Source organism: Siphateles boraxobius, unplaced genomic scaffold, assembly GCF_051911475.1.
Source record: "Siphateles boraxobius isolate OS27281-9 unplaced genomic scaffold, OSU_SipBor_1 130, whole genome shotgun sequence".
In the NCBI taxonomy this organism is placed as follows: domain Eukaryota; kingdom Metazoa; phylum Chordata; class Actinopteri; order Cypriniformes; family Leuciscidae; genus Siphateles; species Siphateles boraxobius.
Window position 1 is genome coordinate 20,485,107 of NW_027508734.1, and position 21,594 is coordinate 20,506,700.

The 21,594-nt window shown below is 43.1% G+C and overlaps 2 protein-coding genes across 2 annotated transcripts; one reads left to right on the forward strand and one right to left on the reverse strand.

Moving 5' to 3' along the window:
* The first annotated feature begins 3,113 nt into the window (after positions 1 to 3,113).
* On the forward strand, positions 3,114 to 4,486 carry LOC143737304 (putative C-type lectin domain family 20 member A). Its single transcript, XM_077228555.1, has 2 exons — positions 3,114 to 3,889; positions 4,134 to 4,486. Exon 1 carries the CDS (start codon positions 3,150 to 3,152, stop codon positions 3,879 to 3,881), a length of 732 nt encoding a protein of 243 aa, XP_077084670.1. The 5' UTR covers positions 3,114 to 3,149; the 3' UTR covers positions 3,882 to 3,889; positions 4,134 to 4,486.
* An 11,326-nt stretch (positions 4,487 to 15,812) lies between these two features.
* Positions 15,813 to 19,604, reverse strand: tspan3b (tetraspanin 3b). Its single transcript, XM_077227290.1, has 7 exons — positions 19,437 to 19,604; positions 18,239 to 18,430; positions 18,076 to 18,150; positions 17,878 to 17,979; positions 17,635 to 17,787; positions 17,472 to 17,555; positions 15,813 to 16,390 (listed from the first exon to the last, which is right to left on the reverse strand). Exons 1-7 carry the CDS (start codon positions 19,497 to 19,499, stop codon positions 16,298 to 16,300), a joined length of 762 nt encoding a protein of 253 aa, XP_077083405.1. The 5' UTR covers positions 19,500 to 19,604; the 3' UTR covers positions 15,813 to 16,297.
* Between the last annotated feature and the right edge of the window lie 1,990 nt (positions 19,605 to 21,594).

A 21,594-nucleotide genomic window follows, 5' to 3' on the forward strand; every position in this document is an offset into this window, starting at 1 on the left:
AGACGGACAAGCAGACATGAGACAAGACTTATGACATTCCTTGCTCCACTCCAGCACAGACTTCTGTTGCCAGTCTACTCGAGGGTTGTGACGGATGAGCCAAGGATGTCCAAGGACGACGGGTGCCAGGGGTGAATCCAGGATGTAAAATGACAGAGTCTCAGAGTGGTTACTGGAAGTGATGAGGGTGATGTCTTCGGTGGAAAAGGATATGGTCGGAAGTTCCTGACCGTTAAGTACGTGAACAGCGATGTTGTGTGTGAGGGGTTTGAGAGGGATCTGAAACTTGAGTGCAAAACTGTAGTCCATAAAATTACCCTCAGCCCCGGAATCCAGAAGTGCAAGACAGTTGTGCTGGTGAATTGACCATTTGAGTCTTACCGGGAGGAGCGTGGAGGTAGATGTTAACGTAGATGAGGTCTTCCTGGCGGAGATCCCACCCGATAGTAGCCTCATGCTTACTATCGGGCTGGGCCCTTTTACTGGACAGTTGTAAGCATAGTGCCCTGATCCTCCGCAGTAGAGACAAAGGCCCTGGGACCTCCGCCTCTCCCTCTCCTCCCGGGAAAGCCGAACTCGACCAACCTGCATGGGTTTGTGATCGTAGACAGGGCTGACCACGTCCCTGCCGCTGGATCGGGGACTGTCGCCTCCTCCTGGTATGCGGGTGGACGCGGCTCGAGGCTCGACGCTCGACCCTTGACAATCGAGCATCCACCCGTAATGCTAGGTCGATCAGTCCCGTCAGGGTGGTAGGAAGATCCAGGGCGTAGATTTCCCTCTGGACTGAACCCAACAGCCAACCCATGCAGGAACATGTCCCACTGCGCCTCCTCGTTCCATCTGCACTCCGCCGCCAAGGTACGAAACTCAATCGAGTAATCAGAAACGGATCCTTCACCTTGCTTCAATTCCGCAAGCGCTCTAGCTGCTTCTCTCCCGGAGACGGCACGATCGAAAACTTCCTTAAGGGCGACGGAGAGAGATTGGAACGAGTTGCAGCATGAGTCTTGATTCTCCCACACCGCCGTTCCCCAAAGCGCCGCTCTCCCAGTCAGCAAAGTCAGGACAAAAGCCACCTTGGCTTGTTCAGTATTGAATGTACGTGGTTGGAGTGCAAAATGCATCGAGCAACGGGTCAAGAAAGATCTGCAGAGTGATGGTTCACCTGAATATGCCTCAGGAACAGGTAGGCGTGGTTCTGACTGGGAGAGGTTCTCAGGTGGTGTGGGAGGAAGGGCTGGTGTGGGCGGCACAGCGGGAACACGTAGGCGTTGGATCTGCTCGGTGAGCTCGGACACCTGCGCCACCAGAGCTTGTACTGCCTCTCCCGTGTCGCTGATGTCCTTCTCCTGCGAATTCCTTCTTCATATACTGTGGTGGACAAATTCCTCCAAGGACGATGAAGCTCCGCTCGCTGCTTCCATAGCCTGGTCAGATCGTTCTGTCACGTTTGTATTAAGGACAGGAAGCAATAGCGAGTCAACAAGTTTAATGTAGGAAACGGACAGTACAAGTAGATGGTAAGCAGGTGACGCAGGGACTCAGACGGTCAGAGCTGGTGCAGACAAACAGTGCAGCGGTGACGATGGTGAGACTAACAATCCAGTAGACGAACACGATGAAGACGATGAACTGAAACACCAGGCAGGGAGACAGAACCGGAACCAACAAGACGCACATCCCACAACAACGATCTGACAAAGGAAGATGAAACAGGGATGGATGAGTATATATAGAGAGGTGAAATGGACTGCAGCTGGTGATGATAATGATGATCAGCTGGAGTGGATTAGGTAATGACATACATTCACGCCCACTACACACGTGCATTCTCACAACAACATAAACACAAGACTAAAAGGAAGTAGAGAATACATCTACCGTGACAGCAGCTGGAGTCAGTGCTTCAAGAACCACCACGCACAGACGAATGCAAGACGGGTTTCAGCTGTCAGATTCCTTGTGTCAAGCCACTCTTGAACAAGACACAGCGTCAGAAGCATCTCGCCTGGGCTAAAGACAAAAAGGACTGGACTGCTGCTGAGTGGTCCAAAGTTATGTTCTCTGATGAAAGTAAATTTTGCATTTCCTTTGAAAATCAAGGTCCCAGAGTCTGGAGGAAGAGAGGAGAGGCACAGAATCCATGTTGCTTGAAGTCCAGTGTGAAGTTTCCACAGTCAGTGATGGTTTGGGGTGCCATGTCATCTGCTGGTGTTGGTCCACTGTGTTTTCTGAGGTTCAAGGTCAATGCAGCCCTCTACCAGGACATTTTAGAGCACTTCATGCTTTCTGCTGCTGACCAACTTTATGGAGATGCAGATTTCATTTTCCAACAGGGCTTGGCACCTGCACACAGTGCCAAAGCTACCAGTACCTGGTTTAAGGACCATGGTATCCCTGTTCTTAATTGGCCAGAAAACTCGCCTGACCTTAACCCTATAGAAAATCTATGGCGTATTGTGAAGAGGAAGATGCGATACACCAGACCCAACAATGCAGAAGAGCTGAAGGCCACTATCAGAGCAACCTGGGCTCTCATAACACCTGAGCAGTGCCACAGACTGATCGACTCCATGCCACGCCGCATTGCTGCAGTAATTCAGGCAAAAGGAGCCCCAACTAAGTATTGAGTGTTGTACATGCTCATACTTTTCATGTTCAAACTTTTCAGTTGGCCAACATTTCTAAAAATCCTTTTTTTGTATTGGTCTTAAGTAATATTCGAATTTTCGGAGATACTGAATTTGGGATTTTCATTAGTTGTCAGTTTTAATCATCACAATTAAATGAAATAAACATTTGAAATATATCAGACTCTCTCTCTCTCTCTCTCTCTCTCTCTCTCTCTCTCTATCTCTCTCTCTCCCTCCCTCCTGTTCCTGTATACCATTGTTTGTTTATATTTCGGTAGAACTAATGTTTTAAATTCTGTGACTTAATAATTAATATGCTGTATAAAGCCACCTGACATCATAATAAAAATATTTCTGAGCTCACAGTGTGAGATTAGTCATTTCAGCCCATTTGTGACATTTGACTAAATTAATATTTGCATACATTGCTGACTAACAAATTGGGAAATTAGCATTTATATTTACCAAGTCTGCCTTACGACTGCATTTACTGACTGCCTTTACACAGAAAAGATGACGATTTTCTGGGTTGCTCTTTTCCTCTTGGCTCATTGTGAGTTGACTTTAACATTGATCAGGAAACACATTTTTATTAATAACGCTGTGTCTTGGAGCAATGCTCAAATGTTTTGCCGAGAGAATTATGCCGATCTATCCACCATAGACAGCGAAGAGGAACTTACCAGGTTCAAAACCGATGGAAAAGATCAATTGAAAACAGAGAGCTGGGTTGGTCTGAGCAAGCCTTCTGCTAACGGTGAATGGGTGTGGAGTGATGGAAGTAAAGAAACTTTTAAGCGATGGAAAAGTGGTCAACCAAATGACCCAAACACTGACTTTTGTACCAAGAGTTTTGCTGGTGAATTGATGGACTATACATGTAATCAAAAAAAGCCTTTTTTCTGTTACAAGTGGGTGCCTGAACTGATTCTGGTAACGGAAAACAAGACCTGGGAAGAAGCATTAGAACACTGCAGAACTGAACACTCTGACTTGGCCTGTCTGCCAACCAGTTTACATCTCTTTCAAGCCCAAAACACTGCAGTCACTCAAACCCCCAGTGTGTGGACAGGTTTGCGCTTCTTGTCAGGTTCCTGGTTCTGGGTGAGTGGGGAATCTCTGGGAAATGTGGTTCAGCTGCCAGTATGCCCTGCCAATGCCCAATACTGTGGATCTCGAAACCTAAAAGCTAAAAGTTGGGAGAACAGAGACTGTATGGAGAAACTTAACTTTGTATGCTACTAAAGAGAAGGGTAAGAACCAAAGCATATATTTGTGTTTGAATCAATACATTGCTCATATTCATGATGGAAAATTTTTTATGGTCTATCTGTTTAATCCATAACAAATATTGTAAATAAAATTAAAATGTATATTTGAAGACACACGCACATTTATGCTTGGCAGACCTATTACATATAGAGTTATTATATATGCTTTATTCATAAAATGCAGAAGAATATATATTGAAATGTAGTATTGTGTTTTTTTTTCCAGAGGCGATGGGAAGAGCACCAGATAAAAACAAATGAAGAAGTTATAAATAAAAAATAGTCCTTTATTTAACTTAAAACAGCACAACATAATGTCTAAAATCTATGCTATACGTTTATAACTTGTTAAAAATTGAAAAACACCTGATGACTTTGAAACATACATTTGTTTTCAAACTATACATTTAGTAAGTTTATATTTGTTATAGATTTGCTGTACTTTTAGAAGCTATATGCTTTTCAGTCGTGAGTTTTACAACAATATACTAGTTCAGTATCTAAAACAAAGATAATTTGAAGGTCATTGCATCAATTGTTTTGAAAAAAATATACTTAATAAATAGAAGCACTGAAAAATTATTTGTAAAAAAGTTTTTCCTTTTAACACTTTGTGCACACCTTATGCACAAGAAGCCAAAGTTAATTTTAATATTCCTGCTGTGACATTTTGATCACTGCTATTAGAGTCCTCATGCAGAGTTTAATACAGTAATAAAAGTCATTTTGACGAAAATGTTAAAAAACGATTTTCTTGAGTCATGCTCAAAAATGTTTCCAGATTGCCTCTTTGTTATGTCAATTGGTTTTTAGAGGAACCGTGTGCAATAGATAAAAATCACATTTTAGATAGCATTTTAAAATGTTTTTTTCCTTCACATTTTCAGAATTATAATAATCAATATAATGTATAATTAAACAATCACTTAATGGATAAGTTTAGCTTCTGTGCCTTAGCAAGTGCTCTATGTCTAAACAGTCTGTCTATTTATTGTTGTCTGTCACAAGCATTTAAAACAATATTATGGCGAAAGAGATTTATAAGTTGTGTGCTTCTCCCTGCCCGCGCTATTTAACCAGTACCTGGTTAAAGGTACTGGTTAAATGTTCTATGTGTCATGTGTTTGGGAGCGGAGCATGCTATGTCAGCCTTCCAGGGGGCTGACTGTCAGCATTGTTAGAGGCTTCCACTCAGCTCTCGCCTGTCACTTTTCGAGGAAAGTGGCCAGGCTCGCGATCCTCATGGATCCGGACCCGCTGCTGCTGAGGCAGCACAGAGAAGGCATTCTTGGGGATCGCAAATGGATCTCTCGGTGGGGTAAGAGACGGGCTCCACCCTTTCTGCCCGCCCAGCGGCTTCTTCTGCCCGGCAAGAGAGCCCAATGCTTCAGTGCGCTAGTTCTGAGGAACTATATGTATTGATTATTGAAGATGACAATAAGGGGGAAGATTCGCCACCTCTTTCCCCAGCATATGAGGAGCTGGTGGAGGTCATTACTCGTGCCGTGGCTAAATTAAATATTGAGTGGCCTGCCAAGAAAAGGGGCGCTTGTCCTAAAAGTAAACATGACTCCCTGTCATCAGATGTATCACCTCCATCACAGGGCCGTCCATTTTATCCCGATCTACACAGTAAGCTGTCTAAATCGTGGAACAAGCCATATTCATCTTTTTAGCTCCCAAGTCCATGTATATTCTGAAATAAGGGGGCTGAAAGAATATGGCTATGGGGCGATGCCGAGGGCTGAACAGACACTAGCTAGTTATCTGTCCCCTGGTTCAGCATCGTCCCTGAAGGCCCCAGTGCTGCCCACCAAGTCACTCAAAACTATCTAATTTAGTGGGTAAAGAATATACAGCAGCAGGTCAGGCCGGAGCATGCCTTCATTCTATACCAGTTTTACAGGCCTATCAGGCTGATCTGCTGGGGGATTTGAATCGGCGCACCGGCGTCGAGTGTGATACTCTTTTGGCCTGCTGTACATGATGAGACCTTTGCAGTGGTGGCTCAGGACCAGAGGGTACTTCCTGAGGGGAAACCCACTTCTTATGATCAAGATCACACGGCGGTGTCTCCACGCCTTGGTTATATGGAGGAAATATTGGTTCCTGTCCCAGAGTTAGGGCTGGGCGATAAAACGATAACGATAATTATCGTGATATAATTTTTTCTCGACAAAACGATATCAGGAGTTCGATAAATGTTCGATAATGTTTATGCGCCAAAAGTGGAACAAAACTCATTTGAACCGCACGCCACACCACACCATTTATCCGCTCGGCTCAAAGTCCAAACGGCAGCACAGCGCAAACTCACTAGAGCAGATGCGTTTACCCTGAACGGTCTCGGTCACGAGATCCAGTGAGAAGCGTTTGAATTCAGCGAAGAACACAAATGTCTCAGTGATTTAAACCAGTTTAAGGGCAGATGAAACAGCACTGACCAACAAGTGAAACACTGTGCGCAACGATACAGACAGAAGGCTTTTCCGTCTATAAATTCCCATCATTTATCATGGATTTACTGATTTACTGTAACGTTAGCCTAGTAATATTAACTGAAATGTGGGATATACATATTGAATTGTATTATATTATTAATGTAGACAATGTATTAAAGGACTAATGGAATATAATTACAGTATTTAATAATGAATTTAAGCTACTGTTTTACATACAAATACCATAGAAACCATAAAATTAAATTTTGCCATGATAGTGAGGTTGTCACGTCACACACACAGGAGGCAGAAAATCCAATAGCAGTAGTTTATTTGAGGGTAATCCAAATCGTAGTCTTCCAGGCAGGGGTCAAATCCAAATAATCAGGCAGTCCAAAAACAAGAAACAAAACATGAACAGACAAGAAACCAACCATAAAGTGTGAGGACATCTAACACAACGACTCCGTGACATGGACTGACAAAGACAGGGTATTTATACACAGAACTAAACAATGTAATAAGAAACAGCTGCGTGCAATGATGAGTGATGAGAACAGACAAAGGATTGTGGGAAATGCAGTTCCAGAATGAATGGTGACAGTAAGGGAAAGAGACCTCTAGTGGACACCTGGGGAAACACAAACCAACACTGTGACATAACCCCGCCTCTACGGAGCGGCTACCAGACGCTCCAAGACCCACAAAAAACAAACAAAACAAGAGTCCAGGAGGGTGGTGGAACGGTGGAGGATCAGGGGGAGGGATGGGGGCCAGGTCCATGAAAGGAAACAGACAGGGGGTGATGGTTTAGGCGGCGGCCAGGGCGAAGCAGACAGTCCATCGGGCGGCCGGGGCGAAGCAGACAGTCCATAGGGCGGCCGGGGCGAAGCAGACAGTCCATAGGGCGGCCAGGGCGAAGCAGACAGTCCATAGGGCGGCCAGGGCGAAGCAGGCGACCCATCGGGTGGCCAGGGCGGTGAAGACCCTTCGGGCGGCCAGGGCGGTGAAGACCCCTCGGGCGGCCAGGGCGGTGAAGACCCCTCGGGCGGCCAGGGCGGTGAAGACCCCTCGGGCGGCCAGGGCGGTGAAGACCCCTCGGGCGGCCAGGGAGGTGCAGACCCTTCGGGCGGCCAGGGCGGTGAAGACCCTTCGGGCGGCCAGGGCGGTGAAGACCCTTCGGGCGGCCAGGGCGGTGAAGACCCTTCGGGCGGCCAGGGCGGTGAAGACCCCTCGGGCGGCCAGGGAGGTGCAGACCCTTCGGGCGGCCAGGGCGGTGAAGACCCTTCGGGCGGCCAGGGCGGTGAAGACCCTTCGGGCGGCCAGGGCGGTGAAGACCCTTCGGGCGGCCAGGGCGGTGAAGACCCCTCGGGCGGCCAGGGCGGTGAAGACCCCTCGGGCGGCCACGGCTCAGGAACAGACACCGGCTCAGGAACAGACACCGGCTCAGGAACAGACACCGGCTCAGGAACAGACACCGGCTCAGGAACAGACACCGGCTCAGGAACAGACACCGGCTCAGGAACAGACACCGGCTCAGGAACAGACACCGGCTCAGGAACAGACACCGGCTCAGGAACAGACACAGGCTCAGGAACAGACACAAGGACAGTAACAACCACAAGGACAGACACAAACACAGAAACAAACATTGGCTCCGGAGCAGACACTGGCTCCGGCTCAGGAACAGCAGGCACTGGCTCCGGCTCAGGAACAGCAGGCACTGGCTCCGGCTCAGGAACAGCAGGCACTGGCTCCGGCTCAGGAACAGCAGGCACTGGCTCCGGCTCAGGAACAGCAGGCACTGGCTCCGGCTCAGGAACAGCAGGCACTGGCTCCGGCTCAGGAACAGCAGGCACTGGCTCCGGCTCAGGAACAGCGGGCACTGGCTCCGGCTCAGGAACAGCGGGCACTGGCTCCGGCTCAGGAACAGCGGGCACTGGCTCCGGCTCAGGAACAGCGGGCACTGGCTCCGGCTCAGGAACAGCGGGCACTGGCTCCGGCTCAGGAACAGCGGGCACTGGCTCCGGCTCAGGAACAGCGGGCACTGGCTCCGGCTCAGGAACAGCGGGCACTGGCTCCGGCTCAGGAACAGCAGGCACTGGCTCCGGCTCAGGAACAGCAGATACGGGCATGTCCAGAATCCGAGCCAGACGCTCCAGATAGTCCAGATCCAATAAGGCAGACGGCACTGGCTCTGCCTCCGGTTCTGGAACGGGTACTGGCTCTGCCTCCGGCTCTGGATCCGGCAAAGTCTCTGCCTCCGGCTCTGGAACGGGCACTGGTTCTGCCTCCGGCTCTGGAACGGGCACTGGTTCTGCCTCCGGCTCTGGAACGGGCACTGGTTCTGCCTCCGGCTCTGGAACGGGCACTGGTTCTGCCTCCGGCTCTGGAACGGGCACTGGTTCTGCCTCCGGCTCTGGAACGGGCACTGGTTCTGCCTCCGGCTCTGGAACGGGCACTGGTTCTGCCTCCGGCTCTGGAACGGGCACTGGTTCTGCCTCCGGCTCTGGAACGGGCACTGGTTCTGCCTCCGGCTCTGGAACGGGCACTGGCTCTGCCTCCGGCTCTGGAACAGCAGACACTGATTCCGGCCCTGGAACAGGAGACACTGGTTCCTGCTCTGGAACAGCAGACACTGGTTCCGGCTCTGGAACAGCAGACACAGGCATGTCCAGGATCCGAGCCAGACGCTCCAGATAGTCCAGGTCCAGGAAGGCAGACGGAACGTGAACAGTCTCTGACTTGGCAGATGGAACGTGAACAGTCTCTGACTGGGCAGACGGAACGTGAACAGTCTCTGACTGGGCAGACGGGACGTGACCAGTCTCTGACTGGGCAGACGGGACGTGACCATTCTCTGACTGGGCAGACGTGACGTGAACAATCTCTGACTGGGCAGATGGAACGTGAACAGTCTCTGAATTGGTAGACGTGCATTTCTTCCCCCTTTTCCATCCGCGACGGTGAGATGTTGGCTCTGTGCTGTCCCCAGGGTCGAAGGATGGCCAGGGTGGAGAGTGGTGCTGAACTTCCTCTCTACCACCTCCTCCTCTGCGACCTCCCCGGGTCCCACGAAAAATGACTAGGCGGGTTCCCTCAAAATAATCTCTCCTCTCCCGCTCAGTGGCTGGGGAAGAGAAGTTTAAAAACATACCGCTGGATTTAAGTTGTGACGGAGTCGTTCTGTCACGTCACACACACAGGAGGCAGAAAATCCAATAGCAGTAGTTTATTTGAGGGTAATCCAAATCGTAGTCTTCCAGGCAGGGGTCAAATCCAAATAATCAGGCAGTCCAAAAACAAGAAACAAAACATGAACAGACAAGAAACCAACCATAAAGTGTGAGGACATCTAACACAACGACTCCGTGACATGGACTGACAAAGACAGGGTATTTATACACAGAACTAAACAATGTAATAAGAAACAGCTGCGTGCAATGATGAGTGATGAGAACAGACAAAGGATTGTGGGAAATGCAGTTCCAGAATGAATGGTGACAGTAAGGGAAAGAGACCTCTAGTGGACACCTGGGGAAACACAAACCAACACTGTGACAGAGGTGCTATAAGCTATGCCTGGTTTTATCTGTGGTTATCATGATCTAAATGCATGATAATGGATGACCAATGGTTAATTTTAATAAAACTCAAAGTCAGAATATTACATTTTTCCAAATAAAATTGAGGTTGTTAATTTTTTTAACAGATGTTACTGTTTTTGTTAATGAACATAAATTTAATATAGTAAATCTGCATCCTAACTCAAGCTAATACTACTGTCAACTCACTGTCAAATATGCGTTTCGAGACAAAACATGTATTAATATTGCAGCCTGCAGTGCAAACTGTGCTGAAGATACGTGCCATCAAAGTCAGGCAACACAAACCTGTTTCAAGACTCGAAACTGCAGAAACTATGAAATTAATTTTTCTATTAAGATATTTATTTTCTTAAGGAAAATGAGTAGTTTAAAACCACAACTTCTACAACTTTCACTTAGGAGCAAAAAACTGCCTTTAAACTTTAAAGAAATAAAAATTTGACATTTATCGTGATAATTATCGATATCGACTGATATAAAACAATTATCATGATATTTGTTTTGGCCATATCGCCCAGCCCAGCCCTACCCAGAGTCCAGTGTTAGAAGCTCTTTGCCATTGAGTTGCGCTCTCACAGATGCTTCCCTCACTGGCTGGGGAGCGGTAATGGAAGGCTGCTCAGCTCAGAGTCTCTGGCGAATCATCATCTTTCATGGCACACATGCCTGGAAACGATGGCGGTCTTCAGTGTGTGACCAGACCTGAGGGGCCATCATGTGCTTGTTCGGTCAGACAACACATCGGTGGTCTCTTACATAAATCATCAGGGGGGTCTATGGTCCAGGAAAGGATTCGATCGTCCACTATGCAAACTGGCACACCAGATCCTCTTGTGGTCCTTAGGGAAGATACTCTCCCTGAGGGCAGTGTATATCCCAGGGTGCCAGAATATAGGAGCAGACATCCTGTCGAGGCAGTGGCTAAGGCCAGGGGATTGGAGACTCCACCCCGAGGTGGTGGAGTATATATGCAAATTTTACAGCCAAGCAGAAGTGGATCTGTTCGCGTCTCAGCACATGACGCACTGTCCACTTCGGTTTTCCTTCACACATCCAGCCCCCCTAGGCATAGCCTCGGCCACGTCTGTATGCATTTCCCCCTGTTGCTCTGCTCCCAGGAGTTCTGTAGAGAGTCCGCCGGTATGGAATAAGCCTACTGCTGGTAGCACCACACTAGCTGAGCCGGATTTGGTTTGCGGACCTTATATATCTCCTCAACAGCTCTCCCTTGGAGATTTCGGTCAGTAGAGACCTTCTGTCTCAGGCGGGGGGCACAATCCTTCACCCCCTCCCAGTGATTTGGAGCCTGTGGGTTTGGCCTCTTAGGGGGCCAACTCATAGATGCTGGTCTCTCAACTGAGGTTGTAGAGACCAGGGTGCTTTTACACTCCAGAGCTCCAGCTACAAGGAAACTTTATGCCCTGAAGTGGAAAGTTTTCATTTCTTGGAGTCATCAGCGACAGTGGGATCTGGTTAACAGCCGAGTTGGTACAGTGCTTGTGTTCTTACAAGATCACTTTTCATCAGGGTTATCTTCATCCACCCCAAAGGTTTACGTGGCAGCCATAGCGGCTTACCATGCCCCTGTGGGTAATGCATCGTTGGGTACAGACCCCTTGATTATCCGTTTCCTTCGTGGTACTCTAAGGCTAAGGCCTGCAACTCGAACATGGGTTCTGGCTTGGGACCTGGGTCCCTTTGAGCCCCTCGAACCGGTTTCAGAAAAGTTTCCGACCTTCAAGACCATTTTCATTTTAGCTATTTCGTCCCTTAAGAGAGTCCCCTGAGACCTTCAGGCCCTTTCTGTTTCTCCCACCTGCCTTGAATTTGCTCCAGACATGGTCAAGGTATTTCTATAGCCTAAACAGGGCTATGTCCTTAATGTGCCGACCAATACCGAGGCCTATTGTGTTGCAAGCTTTTTGTCCTCCTCCTTTTACGACTCCGGACCAGGAGCACTTATGTCCACAGAGCTACCCCGTGGAGAAAATCAGATCAGCTGTTTTCTCTGTTTTGATCACATAAGAAAGGTCTTCCTTGCAGAGGATCAGCAAGTGGATAGTCGAGGCTTTTTCTCTTGCTTATGATTTCTCTGGCCAGCTGTCAACTTTGGTGGTCAGAGCTCATTTTACTAGGAGTATGGCGGCCTCCAAAGCCTTAATTTCAGGTGTTTCCCTACAAGAGGTGTGTGATGCAGTGGGCTGGTTTTCCCTGCTCACATTTGTGAGGTTTTATAGCTTAGACCTGTGCACTGTCTCAGAGTCTCATGGTGCATATGACTTATTTGCCAACAGTTTCTCATACAGGCAATTGTAAGAACGGCATTTGGGTATTATCGTTCCCAGCGTGATGCAGCGTGAGTTCCCTCAAAAGGGAACGTCTCAGGTTACGACTGTAACCCTAGTTCCCTGAGACGCTGCGTTGCCCTGCTATACTTCCTGCATCCCTGTGATCGACTTGCTTCGGCTATATCGAAGCTAACGCCTTTCCTGGACGCAACCTTGTTTTAATTGCGAGTTTAATGCTGCTGCTTGATGCTTTCCATTACGAAAAAGAAGTATGCTTCAAGTTAATTTTATGAAGTATACTTAAGTAATGTTCAAGTATATTTTTAAGTATACTTTATGTAGTAAGTATACTAATACCATGTATACTAATATTATGTAATTAGTATATAAAATTATACGTTTCAGTGTACTATAAGTGTAACAGTAGTACAATTTAAGTACACAACTAGGGTTCTCATTTTGTAATGCATCTGTACTACAAATAAACATAAGTATACTAGTAGTTTACTATTTTTATACAAGTAGTATTTTTTTTAGTTTATGAAAGCACACACTGAAGTGTACTCTCAGTAAACTAATAGTTTAGTAGTTTATACTGCAAGTATACTTGTAAGTTTTCTTTAAGTGACCATAACATTATACTTATAGTTTACTATTTATATATTATTTTTGCACTTGCAGTATAGGCTATTACAATGTTCAAATGTAGATATTATTATTTTATATACTTGAAAAATACCTTTAACTGTACTTTAACTAATTTTAAAAACATTTGATTAGCTTCATGTATCCTTTTTTTTATCAACACTGGAATGTCGGTAAGTTACACAAAGAAAGGCAACATTTTAAACAAAAAAGTTTCGAAAATCAAAAATAATTTTAAAGACTAGGCCAACGCCTGGATCAGATTCAGAACAATGATCAAAACACAGATGGAGTAGATCGAGTCCAACACCCCCAAAGCTTCACAGTCGTTTTCTCTTCATGGGTTCGACATTTCATTTGCTAACATTAAGCAGTTTTGATTTACATGCTGTTTAATGTTTGATGATCATGTTAATTTACATTTGCGTGAGCAATCTTCTATGGCCCTGTCCCAAATGGCGCACTTCATGTGGACTTTCGGTCTGGTGGACTTAAATTGGGCGTGTAGGCATGTAGTCCGTAGACCGTCCCATTCGTCATTTTAACGCTCTGAAGTGTGCTCAGCAGCGCCCCCTTTGTACCCTTGAAGCGGTCTTCCGCGAAGCCCCCATGGATGCAGGCTCCACACACTTAAACTTTCCAGGAATCCTTGCTAAAGGCCAATCAGACAACGGATGGGAGGAGATTTCGCTCACGGACAATTGTTAACAAGACTGAGAAGAAAATATTTAAGTGTAAGTATCATTACGGTTTTTATGACTCAGGTGTACATTTTACCAGTTATTAGCTACAAACATTATGGTCATCGACCAGTGGTTGATGTCTCAAACATAGGCTAATAATAGTGCGCTGAATAATACGATTGCATTATGATTCATTAAATAAATAGAACAGAATGTCAGGGCTTTATACTGAGTCATATACGAATATTTAAAAATTCATCTGAAACTCATGCACATTTTCATTATGTGTTAAAATTGTAATCTTAGTTCAAATGGAACATTATGTATTATTATGTACAATACATAACTTAAATAAGCATATATTGTCTAATTCCCAGGTGGCATACACAGTATGCCTCGTACCAAGGGCCCTATAGGTCTGCACTACATGACGTCACCAAAGTGTGGACTCTGAGGAAGTCCACAAGTCCGGAGTGTGGGGGTAATCCATCAGCCGGAAACTAAAGCCTTGCGGGGGCCGCCATTGTAGCAGAACCTCACCTGCTGTTAGCATTCCATTGACTCGCATTCATTTTGGCGTCACTTTGATAACGGATAACTTTACATCTGAAGCGTCCCAAGACTTAATTTGTCCATTATTTATTTTTAAAGAAACACGACAATGTATAAAAGGCTCCATTACTTTGTATCTTACGTAGTGGCCCCGTAGAAGCCGTTTTTGTAAAAATAGGCTAACGATTGCGTCATAACCACGCGGCTTTCTGTCGCGCAAAAGAGACATTACCGTATAGAGAGGAGGAGAAGCTCGCAGGCAATCTTTTACTGTCTATGAGGCAATCGGGGGGACATAGAGGCATAAAGTCGAGGGAGAAGCCCTCGCTGTGTCCATTTATTTTACTGTCTATGGGCCCATCACTTGTTTCCATAGACAGTAAAAGAAATGGACACAGCGACCCCATTGATTTCAACGGAGAAGACTGAAGCCGAAAATTGCACTTCCTGTCTGATGGCTGAGCGACTGCGCAGGCTCAAACTGAGTTTGACGACAGTCTGAACGTTGTAAATCTTCTAGTAGCTGTGCCAAGACAAATCTGAATCACCTAATTCCTCAAAAACATTGTTGAAATATTTTGTCCCGTTGTTTTTATAGACTCTCTATCTATGGGCTTCTCCCTCGAGTTTATGCCTCTATGTCCCCCCGATTGCCTCAAAGACAGTAAAAGATTGCCTGCGAGCTTCTCCTCCTGTCTATACGGTAATGTCTCTATTGTGCAACATAAAGTCGCGTGGTTATGACGCAATCGTTAGCCTGTTTTAACAAAAACGGCTTCTACGGGGCCATAACGTTAGATACAAAGTAATGGAGCCTTTTGTACATTGTCGTGTTTCTTTAGAAATAAATAATGGACAAATGAAGTCTTTGGATGCCTCAGATGTAAAGTTATTCGCTGTCAAAGTGACGCCAAAATGAATGGGAGTCAATGGAATGCTAACAGCAGGTGAAGTTCTGCTACAATGGCGGCTCCTGCGAGGCTTCAGTTTCCGGCTGATAGATTACCCCCTTTCTTGTTTCAGCTTCTTCTTCTCCTGTGTTTTGATCCGGAGATTCTGTACTAGAAGTTGTGTCATAGCGCCCCCTACATTATAACAGTGAAAACATAGATAGCTGAAAAATTCTGTCAATGGTGGGGAAAGAGTAGAGTAGAATTAAAGTAAATTCCTATGTACACTACACTTCCAGTGGACTAGCCTACACAAATACGCAGAATTAGAAACATATCTGTTTTATATCAATATTTTCAAACAATGTAAGTTTCATAAGACTGTATATGAAAAACTATGTAAAAAAATTATATTTAACAGGCTACTCGATCAAAAGAATTAACACAACTACAAGCCAACTATACTTTGAATACTCAATTATATCTCGATTAAAAGGTTGAGTACAAGTACAGGCCAAATATTCTTGGACTTTCGCTCAAGTACACTTAAGTGAAATTTTAAGTATATTTCTGAGAAGTACATAAAGTATATTTCTGAGAAGTATATAAAATGTAGTCTGAAAGTATACTTTCTTATTTTAAGTTTAAAAGTAGTATACTAATAGAACACTTCTTATAGAATAAACTTATTTTTCGTGAGGGTTATGATATTTCTCTAAAGGTAAATGCACACTATAGTAATGCAAACTCTGAATGAGAGGAAATGAAAGTTGCTTGAAAATAATTCAAATGACACCATTTTATAACAATCTTTCTTCTTCATTATTACTACAAGGGATAACTTCTACAACACATACTGCAAATAATGAAGGGGGGGCAATCTGAACTATGTCAACCAGTGACTTCAGTCTAAAGCTTCTTTGGGAAACACTTGCAATAAAACATAATATCGCATTACCATGACACATGGAATCAATCAGGGGAAAATGTTTACAATATTGTTTACAAAACATCTACAGTAAATGATGATTTTCTGCTCATCAGACTCTGGTAAATGTCAGTAGTGCTGTAAATAATGGAACAATCCAATAGGCTACTTCACAATCAAACCAGTGTGAGGCTATTCAAGCTGTCAAAGATTTAATTTATTTTTTCCCCCTTTTTTTCTTTTGTCAAAGGTATTAATTTAATACAAGCGTAGAAAAGTGGTAGCCCGATTTAGTTTAAACGTGTACAGTACACTGGCTGGGCGGACCAGCCATTCCCATGATGCCATGAGGTACTCAGGCCTCTATACCCGTGCTGACAAGCAGTTCATAGGCAGGGTCATGACCTCTGCGGCAGAGGACCACACATGCACACAGCAGCCCAAGCATCTGTGCAGAGAACAGGAAACTACGGTCAAGACATACATTTATTGAGGATGATGACAAAAAAGATTATGAGAAAGTATTTTTAATATTCTGTATTATCTGTAAACATCAAGGAAGTATAGTTCATAAAAGGATGCATATATGTTCAACGATGTTTTGATCAAAGAACTAACAAAAAGAGAATAGCTGAAATGAACTCTAAATAAACATGTTTTTATGTTTAACAAACAGAAAGGATATTACACAGCTCTCCTGATTACTGCATGGAAGCTTGTTTCCAACACAGGACCACGGAATAAAAAAATAACAAATGTAATTGCGACTTTTTTCCTCGCAAGTCCGAATTTATCTCACAATTGTGGGGAAGAAAAGTCAGAATCGTGACGTATAAAATTGTAATTCCGAGGGAGAAAAGTAAGAATTGTGAGATAAAATTCGCAATTATCTTATTTATTTATTATTCCACAGCAGAAACAAGCTTAGATTCTGATTGTTCAGTTATACAGACAGTGATATGATAGTGCGTTCCAGATAAACAGAACTCTGTGGGAGCATCTCAATCAGCTCCTAGGTCATTATCAGTATTGTGTACACGAATTCGCGTCCTTGTGATTGAATGGGAAGCGTTTAGAAGTGACAAATTCAATTTGGGTATTCACTGTATATCAAACCGCTCAACTTGGTGTCACGAACAATTGTCCGACGGTCAAATGGATCCGCCAAGGATAGATGATTTTAAATGTAGAAGGTAGGCTGTTATTATCTCTGTTCATTTGCGCTACTTTCATGTTTAGCATCCCACCTCTTGACGCCACCTATCATCAGTTATAGACTGTTTTTAAAATTTCCTCAGATGACGTCTTGTTGCTAGGCTGATTGTTTTGTACATTTTATTTGTCTTTGCTTAATATAATATACAGGTAAGATTATTAAAATAATTTGGAATCAATCTTTCATGTCCACCTATTTATTTATTTGTAACCTGATTAGCTAGGTTACTTTTTCCATGTGGTGTTTCCATTATTTTACACTCCCTGTACTTACTGCTATGGTATGACAATGGTTGGCCTCAACGGCAAATTACCTGTATGCCAGCGAATGTTAATGCAGCCAGTATGACGTACAGCATAATTTCCTTAAGTTTCTTTACTACAAGAACTTCACAGCCCTGTAACAAGAAGTTCAGTTATAATAAATTAGTCATTTAATAGTTTTGGACTTCTGAAGAATGTGTGTGAGCGTGTTACCTCTGGGTAAAGATCTCCTGGTTGCATTAACGTCCCAGTGCAATTACTGATGGTGGGTTTGCAGCAGCTCACTGGAACGCTATTGTTTTTGGACTCAATAAACCAGTGAGTGTTCATCCAATCAGAGTAGTTATGAATGCCACAACAGTGGAGCTAAAAGTGAACGATTGTAAGAAGAGAGGTTTAGAGAGAATTGGTGGAAAAATTATGAAAAAAGAGAGGCAAAGGAACAGATGGTGTTACTTGTCGCTGCACATAGTCAATGGCCCTGCTTGGAGCGTCTGTGTTGGTGCCTTTATATTCATTATATACTTTCTGAATAGAGTGATTCACCACAGCCTCGACCTTTTGGAGAAGAAGAAAATATGTTTTAGTGTTTTAACAATGACAGTCAAACTACCCACTTCACATGCACATGTCATTTTATTATTTCCAAGTTACCTTGGCTCTGTAAATATACCCTAACACCACTACAACCACCTCTGTAGCGAAGACCAGTAGCAGCACTGCTGAGAACTGCAAAAATCAAGAACAATCAGGAAAGATTCCGAATAAAAAGCTGCTCTATATATGTTGAAGTGAGGGGGGTCAGACTCTAGTTTACCGTGAACAGGCCACAGCGGCTTTCTCGAATGGTGGCACAGCAGCCAATGAAACCAATGACAAAAAGAAGCGTGCCCACAGCAATTATCACCATGGCAGGGATGAAAGTGTAGATATCCTCAAAAAAATGATCGTAATCATCATATGTAATAAAAACATAGGCCCCAATGTAGCACAGTATACCTGCGGCAGCCTGGGAAGGGTGCAACAAAAATATTGTTAGTGGTTCTGAAATTTCACACAATCAATTTTTTATAAAACCCTAAATCATCTTACTTTTGTAATTTTTGTTGATTGTCATTTTAATTACAATATATCAAATTAGGCATCATTTTATAGTTATCTCTTCAACAAAAGTTATCTGTTATTTTTGAGCCTGATTTAGAGGCAATATCACAAACAACATGCATTGCTATGTCTGTCTGAACGAATCAGTTGTCTCTTGGCCTGTGAGGGTCCAACTAAAATGTTGATTCTTTTTTATTAAAATTATGTCACAATTACTATTACACATTTATTATATATAGTATTTAAGTTGTGTATTGACAAACATGAACTAATTGTAGTTTTATGCATCACTAGCCACCCTATTTATATATAGGGTAGTCTATATACTGTATAATACCAATTATATAGGCTTACCAATGGATGTCACAATCGTGTACTTCAAGTTTCATTATTACACTTGATTAAGATAAAAAAGTTATTGAAACAGGTGATGACTGATAGTATCTCAAAGATGTTTAAGACAAAGAAAAGCTTTACAATTTTCAGCATTGATAAACAAAAAATAAAAAGTGCTACAATTGTCCCTGCTGTATATAAATCCCTATACAATGATATTGTAGAAAGACATACAGTCTCGATTTTCCTTGCAATTACAGTCATCACAGAAATTGGGGATCTTATTTAGCGGATCTTATATTATGGAATATGGATAGATTGAAAATACAAACATGACACATAAAGGACAAAATAGACAGATGTATTGAAATTCGCCGGGTGGAATTTAGCACTTGGATTCTTTTAATGACGATTTGAGTAAAAAATCATAATAGTTTTCTGTCTATTAAAAGCCTGTCGATTACACATGCAAACAACAGCTCATTCGCTGTAACGTTAGCTCGTGTATCCCTGCAGTCTATGCCATAGTGCCCGCTAATCACTGCATTCCAGCTATTATACTGTAGACAACTTACCCAAAATATCAGATTTAGGAAGACTAAAACCGTCTTCGAAGAAATAATACCACATTGTCCCATGATCACGCTGAGGCTAGGGTAAATATTTTAATCCAGGGAGAGATATTTACGTTAATAGCAGATGCATATCGCTAGTCAACACTTAACAGAGCATCCGACTGGACAGCGGCAGTCACGTGTCCCACTGACCTCAATAAAGCGAATTGTGCTATTTGTTCTCGCGGCTGACAGACGCTAATAAAACACAGTCGAATGTCGTGTTGGTCTAAGGAACTGCTCCAACCTGTGTTCCTTATGTGACTATTAAAACTATTAGAAATGCATGAATTAATGAAGAGCGAGTCTAAAGACACGGCCCTATGGGTAGATTTTGAACATCCATCTTAACAATTTGTTGTGGATAGTTGCAGGTCTGAAAGTGATGTCTTTAGTCAACGAAAATAACAGATATTTTTTATAGGTCACTTCTGATTTATATGCTAGTATGATGTGTAGCCAATTCTTTAAAAACAGAAGACAATAGCTAGGTGAAATATGTTTTAAAAGCTTAATCTTCTTGTTAAAAACAGGTTTCAAAAGTCAAAGACCAGTTTAAAAAAAAAGACAATGTAAATTTCAGTTCTTCACTGTTGTTAATTTATGAGATTTGTAGGCCTACATGTTTCTTTGGTTATCTGGTCATGTTTAAGAAAAAAAAGGAAGGTAGTAGGCTAGGCTATAGCTAGTGTTATATTGAGTAAATGGAGAACATGGTCCGATCAAATATATTTTGTTGTCATTTATATTTGTCTAAAGATTATGAGCTTGTGTAGTAAATTTATATCTGAGAAGATTATGGTCAACTGATTTTCACATTGACAGAAACACAGACTCAAAAGGTAAAAGTATTAATGTAGGCTATAGACCACAAATAAGTATTTGGTAATGGTTGCACTCTTTGCACACTGTTACAAGTATTATATTCAGTTCTCAGTTCAAGAAATATAGCCTATTATATAATAATACTTTATTTTTATATACACTATTTTGTTATTTCAGTACATTTATAACTCATCCTGTATATTTGGATTTCAATGGTTTGTCAATGTAACTGTTAAATCTAGCTGAGATGTGTGAAATATGGCTAAATTATTAATCTGGATAAGTGTATTGCTGAGGTTTGTCTTTGATTTCCACTTGTGATGTTTGTGTGATGTTGGTAAAAATGTAAACACTCAAAACTAGGACTGACCGATAAAACGATAATGAATTGCTGAACACCTTTCAGCAATAACACAAATGTCTCAGTGATTTAAACAGTTTAAAGCTAATATGAAACAGCGCTGACATTCTCAACAGCATGATGAACACGAGAAACATTGTTCCATGAACGATTCAGAAGACTTTTCAATACTAATCGCCGTCATTTACGTCATTTCTTGCAGAAATGAGGTATGTTGAATTTTATTGTAACAAATACCATGTAGTTACATTTTAATCAGGGTATGAGGTGCTATGCATTGTTTTACCTATGGTTATCATGATCTAAATGTATAGACTTTAAGGAAGACCGATGGTTAATTTTAATAAAAGTCTAACCCAAACACTCAGAATAATACACATTTTAACATAAAAAATTAGATTGTTAAAATTTTTACAGATGTTATGTTTTTTATTAATTAACATAAATTTACATCTGTGCCATCAAAGCCAGGCAACACAAACCTGTTTCATGATTTGAAACATATCTAGCACATGCAGAAACTAAGAAATTATTATTTTTTCTATCAAGAAAATTTATTTTACATAAGTTAAAAAAAAAATCTGAGGCTTTTAGCGCTGTTGAGCGGAATCGTAAACAACTCTGATTGCCCAGTGTGCTCACGTGCTCATCAAATATGTCTGTGATTGGGTACAATGCTCAGCGCTTCGAAAACACGTTGTTTATACGTGTAGCCTAGCTTTCCAATGATATAAGACACTTGAGTCTAGCTACGACATACGGTCTAGGAGTTATGAGCAGTTTCCCGCTTTTGGTCGCTGTAGCAACCTATGGGTCAATCGTTGTCATACTCTGTCAACCTCTCCTCGATTTTTGTGGCCAAGTTCATCTGGCCAAGTCCCTAGCACTTAACGTTACGGTTTGGTCTGCACGAAAGCAGGTGTACAGGTCCTT

What these genes read in the sequence shown, in the direction of transcription:
- LOC143737304 (XM_077228555.1), top strand. Translation starts at nt 3,150, where the DNA reads ATGACGATTTTCTGGGTTGCTCTTTTCCTCTTGGCTCATTGTGAGTTG.
- tspan3b (XM_077227290.1), bottom strand. Translation starts at nt 19,499, where the DNA reads ATGGGACAATGTGGTATTATTTCTTCGAAGACGGTTTTAGTCTTCCTA. An exon ending in TCCTAAATCTGATATTTTGG is followed by an intron (nt 18,431 to 19,436) that starts GTAAGTTGTCTA and finishes CACCCTTCCCAG; the next exon opens with GCTGCCGCAGGTATACTGTG. An exon ending in TAACATTCGCTGGCATACAG is followed by an intron (nt 16,391 to 17,471) that starts GTAATTTGCCGT and finishes TTCTCTGCACAG; the next exon opens with ATGCTTGGGCTGCTGTGTGC.